At 43.1% G+C, this 15,327-nt stretch overlaps 1 protein-coding gene across 1 annotated transcript in view; it reads left to right on the forward strand.

Moving 5' to 3' along the window:
• The window catches only part of ITPA (inosine triphosphatase), a 51,276-nt gene that overhangs the window by 9,253 nt on the left and 26,696 nt on the right, over positions 1 to 15,327 (forward strand). The window contains exons 2-3 of the mRNA XM_030206043.1: positions 2,936 to 2,993; positions 3,079 to 3,143. Of these exons, the coding sequence (XP_030061903.1) occupies positions 2,936 to 2,993; positions 3,079 to 3,143 (123 nt within the window). The remainder of the gene's footprint in view (positions 1 to 2,935; positions 2,994 to 3,078; positions 3,144 to 15,327) is intronic.

Below are 15,327 nucleotides of genomic sequence, written 5' to 3' on the forward strand. Positions count from 1 at the left end.
GAGGATCCATTTCTTCTGAACAGGATTCCTTTATGTTTATCCCACGCACGTTTGAATTCCGTTACCGTTTTCATCTCCACCACCTCCCGCGGGAGGGCATTCCAAGCATCCACCACTCTCTCCGTGAAAAAATACTTCCTGACATTTTTCTTGAGTCTGCCCCCCTTCAATCTCATTTCATGTCCTCTCGTTCTACTGCCTTCGTATCTCCGGAAAAGGTTCGTTTGCGGATTAATACCTTTCAAATATTTGAACGTCTGTATCATATCACCCCTGTTCCTCCTTTCCTCCAGGGTATACATATTCAGGTCAACAAGTCTCTCCTCATATGTCTTGTAATGCAAATCTCATACCATTCTCATAGCTTTTCTTTGCACCGCTTCGATTCTTTTTACATCCTTAGCAAGATATGGCCTCCAAAACTGAACACAATACTCCAGATGGGGCCTCACCAACGACTTATACAGGGGCATCAACACTCCCTTTCTTCTGCTGGTCACACCTCTCTCTATACAGCCTAACAACCTTCTAGATACAGCCACCGCCTTGTCACACTGTTTCGTCGCCTTCAAATCCTCAGATACTATCACCCCAAGATCCTTCTCCCCGTCCGTACCTATCAGACTCTCTCCGCCTAACACATACGTCTCCCGTGGATTTCTATTCCCTAAGTGCATCACTTTGCATTTCTTGGCATTGAATTTTAATTGCCAAACCTTAGACCATTCTTCTAGCTTCTTCAGATCCTTTTTCATGTTTTCCACTCCCTCCGGGGTGTCCACTCTGTTACAGATCTTAGTATCATCCGCAAATAGGCATACTTTACCTTCTAACCCTCACAAATATATTGAACAGAATAGGCCCCAGCACCGATCCTTGAGGCACTCCACTACTCACCTTTCCCTCCTCTGAACGAACTCCATTTACCACCACCCTCTGGCGTCTGTCCGTCAACCAGTTCCTAATCCAGTTCACCACTTCGGGTCCTATCTTCAGCCCATCCAGTTTATTTAAAAGCCTTCTGTGGGGAACTGTGTCAAAAGCTTTGCTGAAATCTAAGTAGATTACGTCCATAGCTAGCCAACAGTGGAGTAATTGCCATACAGAACTAGATTTGGTTCCCAGCCCCAGTTGCCATTCTTCTGGCTAGCCAGAGCCACGACAACCATGACAGTGTTAGAAAACAAGGTCCTTCCTTTATAGATGGCATGTGCAAGCCTGTGTGGTCCCTGCTCCAACTGGTTGGTGCACTTGGACTGTGTTCAAGAGCAGTCTCCTCTAGAGTGTACTAGGTTGCATTTGATTGCTATTCTTATTAAAAAAAAAAAAAACTCAGGCTAAGTTAGAAAACCAAAAGGAATCTTTATTTCTCACTGCAACAGGACAAGAAATACTATTGGCTCTGGCATTAGTAGCTTTACAGAACAGAGTCTAACAATAGGAAGCAAAGATTTATTCCTCAGTGTCATACAAACTTACAAAGGTCATAGAACAGAGAGAAAGAATAAAAGAAAGATTCTTAGCTATAGAGAATTAGTTTCTATGAGGGGGTGGGGAGAGTATCCCCCTGGAAATAGGCTGTGGCAAGAATATGAAACTCTCCTGCCATCCAGCCTATTTCAGAGTCTCTTTAGATGAGCAGTTACTTATATACCCTTCCCATCACAAAGGACCACCTCATATATTACCCAATCAGCAATCCTGCAAATACATAGGAGTCCTGTGATAGGGCCTTAGTGTCCTTGCCACACTTCTGCTCAGTAGCAAACAGTTGGGATGTCATGACAACAGGGGGGGGGGGGGTCTTGTTAGTTTTGTAACAAGACAGTTGGTTGGGATGTCATGGCAATGGTCTTTGTCAGTTTGTGGTCAGCCAGAAATTCCTGTCTTGCCACTATCAGTGGAAACTCACAGAAACACAAACAGAAATAAGCAGACTCAAAAGAAAAGGCCAGAAAATTCCAGAACAAAAGGCACTCCCATGCTTGCCTTCTCTGGCTTGCCAACATGTCTGGTACCTGCCATCTAAGAAGTGGTCTGAGACCACAATGCAGTTGTCAAATGTGTTGTAATTCCAGGGAGTGAGCCCTTGGGCTGCAGTCGGGTTGGCACTGCCCACCAAGCCTGAAGGTTGGGGGAGCCCAGCTGCTGACAGACGAATCACACCTAGAAGGGAGCTAGGCTAACAGGTGAGTCTGAAAAGAGCCCTTGGGGGCAGACCTGAGGAACAGGATGGGGTGGCTCTGAAAAGAGCCTTTGGGGGCATGCATGGAGACCAGGGCCAGGGAAAACTCTGAAAAGAACCCTTGGAGCAGGCTTGAGGAACAGGGCCTGGCATAGGAGCAGATGGAGGCAGGACCAGAGACAAGGATATGACAGAGTCAGGATCCTAGACACAGCATGACCAGGTGGAAGACCAGGTCAGGAGGCAAGACAGAACCAGACGAAGTGGAGACAAAGTAGGACCCAGGCAGAGGCAAGGCTGGAGACAAGGCAACCCATTGGGAAGGCAGTGAGTGGCAGGGCCCAGCCTGTTTCCCCACTGTGAGGCATTAAAAGGATCACTGGTACCAGCAGCTGCTAGCGTGGGAGGCCAGGAGGGAGCGATGCTCCGGAGCTCCAAAGGCTGCAGCACTGGTAGCCCACTGGGCAGAAGACTCAACCCGTGGAGCCACCTGAAGAGCCTGCAGATCCAGCCCCATTTCCCTGCTTAGGCCCGCAGATGAGTCAGGGCATGGAGCACAGCCCAGGGCAGTGACACCAGTCATTTCACTTACACCACTGATGACTCCCTGATATGAGCTAGATAGAAAGGAAACATGGCAGAAGAGAACCCCTGTGCTACTGTATCTTTCTGATTTTAACACTTTTTATAAACTGTAGCCAGTGTCTGCATAGCTAAACTGAGTTTGACTTTCTTCTTATCTTTCAACAGGTCATTCAGATTCTTGGAGACAAGTTTCCTTGCAAGTTGGTAGCGCAAAAGATTGATTGTGAGTTCATTTTCTGTCTGTATCCTGTAGTAGCCCATATCGTTTTTATCACAGCTCAGTTTACCAGTTTCTCTTTTATCACCAGTGCCTGAGTATCAGGGAGAACCTGATGAAATATCCATTCAGAAATGCCGGGAAGCAGCAAGACAGGTAACCAGCAGTTTGATTATATTATTTTTATTTTTAGGTGTTCACTATAGTATATATTTATGAAAGGTTGTGCACCTGACCATATCTATGTGTCTGCTTTTCAGCCTATTTGCATAACATTTCTTTGAACAAAAACTAGTTGTAGGCATGTAGGCCCTGATATTCAAAAGCAATTATTTGGCTAATGGCTGCTGGTGTCCGGATGTTTGTGCTAGCCAGCACTATCCATGGATTTTTAGTGGCACTTACTTATATACCTGAGTATTTTTCTGTCCCTGGACGGCTCACAATCTGAGTTTGTACCTGAGGCAATGGAGAGTTAAGTGAATTGCCTAGGATCACAAGGAACTGCAGTAGGATTTGGAGTGGGCTTTTCTGGTTTTCAGCCCAGTGCTCTAACTGTTATTCTGCTCCTCCACTCCTTGTCACTATAGGATAGTGACAATATTTAGCCATGCTCACAGTCTAGATATTGGTGCTGAATATAGGGATACCCCATAAACTATTTAACTGGCCAGGAACGGTTGTCTCCCGCTGAATATCCCGGTTAGCAGCTATCTGGTTAGGTTCGGATATTCAGCGCCAAACAGGCTATGTTGATCGTTCAAAATAGGCCACTTAAATAGCAGGCCTATCTTCCGGTGAACTTTTTTAGCGGCCAAAATAAACCCAGATATTCAGTGTTTGTCGCTAGATACGGTCTAACATTGAATATCCAGGTTTTGTGCTGCCCATCAGCGGCTGAATATCTGGTTCATTACATTTTAATATTGCAGTCTGTATTTAAATATTGTATGATAGATGTTGGCAGGAAAGAACCATTTGGTTCACCCAGTCTTCCCATTTGTGCCTACCTATTGTGCTGTGACTAGTTTTACTTAACTATGATGGTTACTTTTTCTTGCTCCATCACTACAGTCCCTATCAGGGCAATTCTATAACAAGGCGCCTGGAAGGAGCCTATTCTATAAAAGAATGTAGATGGCTAACCAGGTATATATGCACTTAGCATCGAAAATTAGAACTCAATAACTAACAATATAGTAAGGGGTCCTTTTACTAAGGTGTGCTAATGGATTTAGTGTGTGCTAATAATTAGCATGCGCTGGCCGCTGGCGGGCACTTGGAATAAAATATGTATATCAATTGGTGTCCGAGGAGGGTAAAATCCGCACATTTACAGATTTGTGTCAGGAATTCAAATTACGGGAGATAGATCGCTTTCCTTACTTACAGGTGCAGCATTACATAGTAGCACTGGGCTGGTCTAACTTAAGTGAAGATGTACAAGATATGTTGAGCACGGACATGACATTGGGGGCACAAGAACCGGTGACCCTCAAATATCATCATAGAGCTCTGCAAGATTCCACAGAAGATATAGATTTTAGAAGCAGAGCTCAGCGTTGGGCAGAAGAGTTACTGACTGAAGTTACTGGAGAGATATTGAGCAATTTTGTATCCTCTATGTGGAAAACCTCTATCTTTACTAAATACACAGAGATGCAATATAAGTTTGCTCTACGACTATATATATCACCAGCACGAGCTTGCAGGGCTGGGTACAGTGACTCGGATGCGTGCCCTTGGTGCAAGCAGGCCCAGGCCACGCTTGGCCATATGTTTTGGTTCTGCCCACACACGCTGCAACTGTGGACCCAAATTTTGGGCGAAGTCAAGAGATATTGGGGACGCACAATACAGAGACACCCAATGCTATTGTTTGGTGAATATAAATGTATTAAGCCAACACTGCCAGGATTCCTGTCCTTTCTGCGGAGAGCAATATTGATGGGAAAGAGAGTTATCTTGCTGCACTGGCGGGATGTCAGGGCTCCTGCTGTACGAACCTGGAGAATACAAATGATAGAACTACTAAAGATGGAGAGGTGCGGACTATTGGACTTGTCCTCAGGTGAAGGGCTGAGATTTCAGAGGACATGGGCGAATTTCTGGGACACACTGCAACCATTAGCGAGGAGTCGAATCTTAAACTGATTTATCAGAGTTCTTATCATAGTTATAATTGCTAATAGGATCATGTATGTTGTGGGAGGGGGGGACTGGAGATAGGGACGAGAGAGGGGGGGGAGACTAGTGAGAGGGGATAAATAAAATCTAGAACATAATCCAATTTATGAATGTGATGAAGGCAATTGACATTCAGATTGTTACTTTGCAGTGTTATTTGTAAGTTACCTTTTCTGTCAATAAACAGAATTAAATATAATTAGCATGCGCTAAATGATAATACACCCATTATATTCCTATATTTTTATCATTTAGCGCATGCTAAATGTGTTAGCACACCTTGGTAAAAGCGCCATTAAAAATGAGAACTAGAACCAATAGAATGCTAAATCCATGATTTGACAAGGAACTATTAAATCTGAAACAATTTTGTAGGAACTTGGTAAGGAGATGGAGGAAATACAAGTTAGAACCTGATAGGTTAAAATGGAAATTAATGATTACCCAATATAAACAAGTGTTAAAACATAAGGAAAACAACTATTATTCACATACAATAGGAAGGGATATGGTAGATCAAAACAAAATATTTAGAATAAAAAATTGAATCAAAGATTTTACCTCCCTGTTTACTAAGTCACGCACTAATGCCGACATGGGCTGTGAATGGGCTGTGTTGGCATTGCTGCACGGCAGCCACTAGTGCAGCTTAGTAAACAGGGGGTTTAGTAAACCAAGCAGAATATAAAGTATATACATATTCAGATGGTATCACTGTTTCACTTCCCATATCTCAATCTGTAGAGAAGTCATTAAACAATATAAACAACTGTGTAAACTTACTGGATAACTGGATACAGGGAAATTTCTTGAAATTAAAGATAAAACTAAGTTCTTATTAATAGGCCATTCTGACAATATCTGGAATGATAATACACTTAAGGGATCTTTTACTAGCTAGCGATAGAAATCGGCTGGTGGTAAATGTTGAGATGCCCATAGGCATAGGAATATACTGGACATCTCAGCATTTACCACCAGCTGATTTCTACTGCAAGCTAAAAATGCTGTTGTGGCTTAGTAAAAGATCCCCTTAGGTTAGGAAACTCTTATTTTAAATTTGAGTAATGTTTAAAAATTCTGGGGGTACTTTTAAATAGTACTTTAACACCTGAGTTAAAAGTAAATACAGTGATTTTTAAAAAATCCTTTTTGCTATTAAGAAAACTATGAGGAGCATAATCGTCTATGTCCGACAACGGGTATGTGAAGGGGCGGGACAGACCGTATTTTCAAAAAAAATGGGCGTCCATCTTTTTTTTCGATAATACGGTTTGTGCTGGGCAAATGCATTCAATTTGTGTGGATTTGAGCTGGGCGGTTTCGTTTTCCAGCGATAATGGAAACCGAAGGCACCCAGCTCAAAAACGAACAAATCCAAGGCATTGGGTCGTGGGAGGGGCCAGGATTCGTAGTGCAGTGGTCCTCCTCACAAGCCAGGACACCAAGCAGGCACCCTAGGGGGCACTTGTAAAAAGTAAAAAAAAAAAAAAATTAAATACCTCCCAAGTCCATAGCTCCCACACCTTGGGTGCTGAGCCCCTCAAATCCCCCCCCCCAAAACCCACTGCCCACAACTCTACACCATTTCCATAGCCCTTATGGCTGAAGGGGGGCACCTACATATGGGTACAGTGGGTTTTGGGGGCGGTTTGGAGGGCTCCCATTTACCACAACAAGTGTAGCAGGTAGGAGGGATGGGCCTGGGTCCACCTGCCTGAAGTGCACTGCACCCACTAACAACTGCTCCAGGGACCTGCATACTGCTGTGATGGAGCTGGGTATGGCATTTGAGGGTGGCATACAGGCTGGAAAAAAAGTTCTTAAAGTTTGTTATTTTATGGTGGGAGGGGGTTAGTGACCACTGGGGGAGTCAGGGGTGGTCATACCCGATTCCCTCCGGTGGTCATGTCATTTAGGGCACTTTTTTGGGACTTGTTCGTGAAAAAAAAGGGGCCAAAAAAATGACCCAAATTCGCGGTAAAAATGCCTTTCTTTTTTCAATTATCAGCCGAGGGCGCCCATCTCTCCTCGGCTGATAACCACGCCCCAGTCCCGCCTTCACCACGCCTCCGACATGTCCCCATCAACTTTGCCCATTTCCACGACAGATTGCAGTTGAAGACACCCAAAATCGGCTTTCGATTATACCAATTTGGGCGCCCACGGGAGAAAGGCGCCCATCTCCCGATTTGGGTCAAAATCTGGGCGCCCATCGCTTTCGAAATTAAGGCGGTATGTAGTATAAGGAGGTTTCCTTGACTCATCGGTCTTTTGGTTAGAAGTTCAGAGTTTATTGTTATCTCAACTGGACTATTCTAATGCTGTTTAATGGGATGTTAAGAACATAAGAATAGCCATACTGGGTAAGAGGTCCATCTAGCCAAGTATCCTGCTTCTAACAGTGGCCAATCCAGGTCACAAGTAACTGGCAGAAACCCAATTAGCAGCAACATTCCATATAGAACCCCAAAGAATAGCAATATTCTGGAATCCTAGAGTAACAAGTTTCCATGTAGAATATCAGATTAGCAATTTTTAAGTACATAAGTATTGCCATACTGGGACAGATCGAAGGTCCATCAAGCCCAGCATCCAACAGTGGCCAATCCAGGTAACAAGTACCTGGCAAGATCCCAAAACAGTACAATACATTTTATTCTGCTTATCCTAAAAATAAGCAGTGGATTTTCCCTGTCCTTTTTAATAATGGCTTATGGACTCCTCCCCTAGGAAACCTTCCAAACCTTCCCCAAACCCCGCCAAGCCAACCGCCTCCACCACATTCTCCGGCAACCAGCTCCAGAGCCCAACCACACATTGAGTGAAGAACCCCAAAGAATAAGATTCCGGAATCCTAAAGAGTAACAAGATTCCATGCAGAATCTCAAAGATTAACAACATTCCATGCTACCAATCCCAGGGCAAGCAGTGGCTTCCCCCATGCCCATGCCTATGTTGTAAATATGTCCTCAAAATACAGCAGCTCATTTGATATATTCTGTTCAAAGGTATGATAAAGTTACATATTTGCTTGCGGACCTTCACTAGCTACCGATGGAGGCGCAAATTCAGTTTAAATTATGTACTATGATATTCAGTATTATATATGGGAGGGCTTCATTATACATACTGCATATGATATGTTTTCCTAGAGGTGATAGGATTAATATGCTAAGAATTTCACTATTACTGTATTTCCCAGATCCTAAGCGATTATATTCTAAAAGAGCCTTAACTTCAGGGTTTTAGTTATCAGGCGGCCTTTATTTGAAATTCGTTGCCTCCCTAAATAAGAATTATAAGAAACTACTTAAGATTTCATGAAACTTTGAAATCACTCTAATTTAGTAAGTATCTAGAGGTGAAATGTTGAAAGTCTGCTTGTCTATTTAAAGTATTGTCCCAGGGATTCTGACTATCTTTTTTTTATATATATATAATTTTAAGCCAATTTCAAAAGTAGATCACTCGTTTCCAGAAAAAACAGAGAGAGAAATAAATGAAGAAAGAAAAAGCTAATTATGTCTCTATTAGGCCAGAAGAGTGGATACAAAATATAAGGAGCTTATACAGACATACTAAGCAAAATAAAATAGCCTGAACATGATGTACCCTGCAATTTAAATTTACCCCAACAAACTAGTTGATACCATTATTCCACTGGAGATCTTCTTTAGGTCCAAAAAGGCTAAGTTGATCCAGGACAAACAAAACATATTTCTCCCTAAATAACGCATTCGGAGGGTTTGAGGCCACCTTTTACCACAGCAGGTAAAAAGTTGTTGTTGTTGTTTTTTTTTTTTGTTTTTTTTTTTAATAGAAATGGCTGTGTGGTAAGTTAAGCACTTGCCACACGGCCATTTCCTGGGGGAGCCCTCCTGTTTAGGAGGCAGTAAGAACTCCCATGCTAACCCAGTGCTAAAAAACTAAAATTATTTTTTTGAGCACGGGAAATGGCGTGTGGCACACACCAGCACTATGATTTGCCGCATGCCATTGCCACGGTAGCCCTACTGTGGTTTTGTAAAAGGGCTCCTAAGGGGCCTTTTTACTAAGCTGCACTAAAAAGTGGTCTGCACTATTTGTAGCTTCTGGATTTCCCACGTGCTGAGGCCACTTTTAGTGCGGTGGTAAAATCGCTGCAATTTCATTTTTTTTTCCGTTAATGGCCATGCGTTGAACACATGTTTGCTGGAGCTTTGTTCATTGCCCATTTCCTATGGATACTCGGCCATATGGCAGTGACAGTCTATACTATGCCATTCATGCACGTCCATATAAGACGGCTCCAGTGGGACCTCAAGACCCAGTGGAATCTGCTTGTTCATCTACTTTATACTGTTTTCAACATCACAAATTGAACTTGAGAGGCCCTCCAATGGTGGTCCTTTCATTCAGACTTGCTGAGAGGCAAGTTATTTCATCCCCCTTAACCACAGATCATACTTACCAATGCTTCCTTGACAGAGTGAGTGGCTCATCTAAAAGGCAAACGAACCCAAGGTCAATGGACATCAGAAGAAAGTTGTTTTTTTTTCACATAATCAACTGGATCTCAGAGCTGTATGTTATGCTATGCAAGCATTCACCACTCAGATTTCCAATTATGTAGTTCAAATTTAAACAGACAACCAAATGACAATGTAGTACATAAGCAAACAAGGACGAACAAGCTCACAAATTCTCTGTCAAGAAACCCTGGAGATCTGGACTCTAGCAGTCCACCTACCCGGTCATCAAAATGACCTGGCAGACAAACTAAGTTGTCAACTTCATCCACACAAGTGGTCTCTGAACCAGAAGATCTTTCAGGATACCATTTCACAATGGCGGACAACTCGGATTGATTTGCAACAGAAAGGAATGCTAAATGCCACCAATTCTGCTCTTTAGCCCAGCAGTCACAGTTTGACCTTAGATGCCTTTGCAATTTTATGGGCAGAAAGTACTCCAGAAGATATTTCAAGACTCTGCTCATGTCATGCTCATTTCACCATACTGGCTGAGGCAGATTTGGTTCCCTGTATTGACACAACTTAGCCAAGAGCTACATTTCTCGCCTCATAACTTAGAACAGCAGCAGTCTATTCCTCCCCAGTCTCCACTTCCCGGTGTTGTCAGCGTGGATTTTGAACGCGGGTTCTTTCAAACTTGAGATCTTCCAGATCCCATTCAAATTTTCCTATTAGTCTGTAGAAAAGATTCTACAAGAAAATCTTACACAATGGTGCACTTCTCATGCTCAGTATTTATTTTGCTACACAGTACAGATGTTGTTATGATACCTGCTTACTCTTTCTGATTCAGGTCTTAGTACAGCATCTGTACGTTCATTTCAGTGCAACAGCAGCTTTTCATGACATACCTGTTTTGAAACATTCCAGTCTCAGATTAATTAAATCCCTACAAAACGTTCACCCTACAGTCAAAACAACCCTCCCACCCTCAGTGAGACCTCAATATAGTTCTTATCTCCACTAGTGGTTAGGGTGGTGGACTTTGGACCTGGGGAACTGAGGAACTGAGTTTGATTCCCACTTCAGGCACAGGCAGCTCCTTATGACTCTGGGCAAGTCACTTAACCCTCCATTGCCCCAGGTACAAATAAGTACCTGTATACAATATGTAAGCGGCATTGAGCCTGCCATGAGTGGGAAAGCGTGGGGTGCAAATGTAACAAAAATATAAAAAAATTAAATCACAAGCTCCAGTTAAACCATTAGAAACAACCAGTCTCAAATTTCTTTCATAGAAAGTGTTGTTCTTCGTAGCAATTACTTCAGCAAGACAGATAAGTGAGTTCAAGCTTTAGTCCACTATCCACTTTACTTGCAGTTCTACAATGACAGAATAGTGTTCTGCACTCACTAGAAATTTCTACTAAAAGTGGTATCCCAATTCTATGTAAATCAGTCTGTAATATTACCAGTTTTCCAGCATCATCCTCATGGAGATGACCACCAAAAATCTCTCCATACTCTGGATTGTAAAAGAGCTTTGCACATTTATATTTACCTAAAGAAAGATGCATTGAACACAAAAATGTCTAGAAAATTGTAATTTTCGAAACAGAAAGATAGACATTTTCTGGTTCGAAAATTGCTCTATTCGTCACTCGATTTATGGATGTTTTCACAAAACATCTAAAATCAGACTTAGCCTTCATATCAAAAATGCCCCTCCACATTACTGGAACTTTGGAAGGCTAAGTGCTTTGAAAATATGCCTCAAAGTCTGTTTTTATTACCGGAAGATATTTGCAAAGTAGCAACATGGGCAGCTCTTCACATGTTTACAATGACATTACTGCATAGACCAAGCATCATCAACAGACTCTGCCTTTACCAGATTAGTTCTCAATACTTTCATGTCATAATGAATCAACCTCCCTCCTTCTCTAAGCCTCTTGGGTTGTGAAAACTTTAAATACAACTGCGACCCTCATCTTGGGAATCTCTACATGTGTGGCAGTTGCAATCCTGCTTGTTGATGGAGACAGCTAAGGCTTTTAATTAGGCTTTAAATTTCTCCCTTGTAATTCTTCAGAAACCCTGAGCGTGGCCATGTTTAAAACCAGTGTTACAAATTATCACACATCCAGTGGATCTAATTGGTGTAGTTAGATACAGTGTCACAAATAGCAAAGTTGAACACCTGCAATGGGTGTTCTCTGTGGACAGCAGGATCCAACATTGACACAAACCTGCCTGACCTTACCAAAGTTGAAGAACACTTGCAATTACATGGACAGTTGGTTTGGAAAGTATTCAGGCAGGAACTGGGAAAGCATGCTCAATAACTTCTTTTAGAGCAGTTGTTCTCAACCTTTGGATGAAAGGCCGGGGGTAGGACCGCAGAAAATAAATGCAAACAGGGATGGATGTATGGTAGACCAAGACCCGTTCTCAAAGGACTGTGTTCGTGAGGAGCTAGCTAAAATAAAAGAAGACAAAGTGATGGGGCCTGATGAGATACTTCCAAGGGTGCTCAATGAACTCTGAGAAGTTCTGGCGGCTCCGTTGATGGACCTCTTCAATGCTTCCTAAGACTCCAGAGTGGTGCTGGAGGACTGGAGAAGGGTGGACGTGGTCCTTTTGCACAAGGGTGGAAGTACAGAGGAGGTTGGGAATTACAGATCTGTCAGTCTGACCTTGGTGGTGAGTAAACTAATGGAAATGCTTCTAAAGTGGAGGATTGTGAGGTTTCTCAAATTGTCTGGAATGCAGGACCGAAGGCAGCATGGCTTCATTAGAGGCAGGTCGTGTCAGACGAATCTGATTGATTTCTTTTACTGGGTGACCAAACAGTTGGACATGGGAGGGGCGCTAGATGTGGTGCACTTAGATTTCAGCAAAGCCTTCAACATGGTTCCATGCAGGTGACTCAAAAATAAACTGAGTACCCTTGGTATGGGACCTAGAATAACTTACTGAGTTAAAAATTGGTCAAACGGAAGGAGACAGAAGGTAGTGGTAAATGGAGTTTGCTCTGAAGATAGGGATGTAATCAGTGGAGTACTACAGGGATCGATCCTAGGGCTGGCTCTTTTTAACATCTTTGTGAGTGATATTGTGGAAGGGCTGTCTGGTAAGGTTTGTCTCTTTGCAGGTGATACCAAACTCTGCAACAAGGTGGATCCCTGGAAGGAGTGGATTGAGTAAGGACCAAGCGAAGCTTCAGGAATGGTCCAATATTTGTAACTAAGATTTAATGCTAAGAAATGCAGGGTCATGCACTTCTCACAAGAATCCGAGGGAACAGTACAGTATAGGGGGTGAAGTGCTTCTGTGTACAAAGGAAGAGCGAGACTTGGGGGTAATTGTGTCTGATGACCTTAAAGTTTCCAAACAGGTAGAAAAATCGAAAGTCATAGCCAAAAGGATGCTTGTGTATATAAGGAGAAGGATGACCAGCAGGAACAAAGAGGTGATAGTACCCTTGTATAAGTCTCTGGTGAGGCCCCATGTAGAGTACTGCAGCATTTTCCAAACTGTGCGCTGCGGCACCCTGGTGTGCTGCAGCAAATCATCACGTCTTTTCCGCTGCCCATAGTCCAGCATCGCTCCCTACTTTCTCTCCCACAGGTCTGGAATATGCTACTTTCTTCTTCTTCCCCCACCACTGCTGCAGTGCTTGCACCTTACATTTTTGGTCCATCTGTGATTCACACAAGCACTGCGGGGACTTCCATCTGCCACGTCTGGCCCTTGCAACAGGACGTTGCATCAGAGAGGGCCGGACACGGCAGACTGGGAAGGCCCTGGAGTGCCTGCCAGTGTGAATCATGGACGACCCGAAAATGTAATCTGCAAGCACTGCCGCGGCGGTAGGGAAAGAAGAAGGAAGCAGCAGTGATCCTGGACCTACAGGAAAGAAGGTGGGGAAAGCAAAGGTGTGCTGGATTTATGGGAGGAGAGAGGCTGTAGGGAATGGTGTGCTGGACTTTCTAGGAAGAGGGGCCTGCAGGGAAAGGGAGGCCCATGTGGCTGGGGTGGGGTGTGGAGTGTTTGCGTCTGTTCTTGCGGCCGGCGGAGTCCAATCAGGCCAGCAATACTATGCAGACAAACCCTCTCAACTATACCTTAAGAAACTTTGACAGGTAGATTAAAGCCTTTAAAACAATAACACAGAAAAGAGAGCCAAGAGAAGCTTCCATTGGGGGAAAACACAAGTTTATTTTTTTATCCAGAGATTTAGGATAAATAATAAGAAATAGTCATAGAAATATGACAGAAATGAGAACATATATAGAAATGGAAATTACAATGGAAAGTGGGAGCAGGACATTCTTTCAAACTCCCTGGCTTGGGAGCCAAAAGAGATGTACACTGCCCCATCTCCTATCTGGCAGAGAAATATTATATAGGGTTTCTTTTCCCTTTCAATATATGGAGTACAAGAAGGAGGGAGGGTTTACTCGCCTCCTTAATTAGCATCTTACAGTCAGGCAGGATCTCCTGACAATAAAGAAATATATAGCATCTGTTTATATTTCCTTTTGAAGATGCATTTCGTCTGTTGTCCAAATGTTTTGGACCTCTTCTATTCATCTATACAGCCTTTCTCACACAAGATTACATTTTCTCAGAACCTTTAATTAGTATTTCCCCTATTCTGAAAGAGGAGACAAAAGTTAATTACTGCTTCCTTATAGAGGTGTTAGGTTTCTCTTGTCAATAGAACTATTGCTATTGACTCCAGGGATCAGGGAGATAGTGTTTGAATTGTTCTAGGCAGAGAAGGAAACAAGGTGTTACCTGGTCTTCCTCTCATGGTTGTAAAAAGGGTAATTCTTCTCTCCTGGATAGTAGCCTTACTTCAAAGGGCATGGGAAAGAATTCTGTCTCCTGACCATATTCAATGGGAGAGATTGTGGGCAATCAGGGCTTATAGTGTAATTGCCATACCAGCAAGCTTCTCATGATTAGAAGGAAAGAAACCTTCATTTCTCTCTGTCCAACATATGAGACATTAATTTCTGTAAATTAAATAATTGGAGGCCTTCCACCTCCTACAACAGGAGACCCATGTGGCCAGTAGAGGGGGGTCCTGTGAAAAATTGCTCAGGCACTAAGGGTACCGTGAACTGAAAACGTTTGGGAACCCCTGGAGTACTGTGTGCAATTCTGGAGATTGCATCTACAGAAGGATATAAACAGGATGGAGTTGGTCCAGAGGGCGGCTACAAAATTGTTAAGCAGTGTTGGACATAAAACATATAAGGACAAATTATGAACCTCAACATGTATACACTGGAAGAGAGGAGATATGATGGAGATGTTTAAATATCTCAGGGGCATTAATGTACAAGAAGTGAGCCTTTTTCTCAAATGAAGGAAAACTCTGGGATGAGGGAGCATACAATTAAGTTAAGAGGAAATCTTAGGAGGAATCTAAGACAGTATTTGTTCACGGAAAGGGTGGTGGAAGGGTGGAATGGCCTCCCGGTGGAGGTCGTGGAGACAAGGACTGTATCAGAATTTAAGAAAGTATGGGACAAGCACATGGGATCCCTTAGGAATAGGAAAAGTTAGTGGTTACGGAGAATGGGCAGACTGGATGGGCCATTTGGCCTTTATTTGCCGTCATGTTTCTTCTGTTAGACAGGACACACCGAACACTAAAATTCACAGCTGAACAAAGCACGCCT

The sequence above is a fragment of the Microcaecilia unicolor genome, chromosome 6 (assembly GCF_901765095.1).
Source record: "Microcaecilia unicolor chromosome 6, aMicUni1.1, whole genome shotgun sequence".
Taxonomy (NCBI): Eukaryota; Metazoa; Chordata; class Amphibia; order Gymnophiona; family Siphonopidae; genus Microcaecilia; species Microcaecilia unicolor.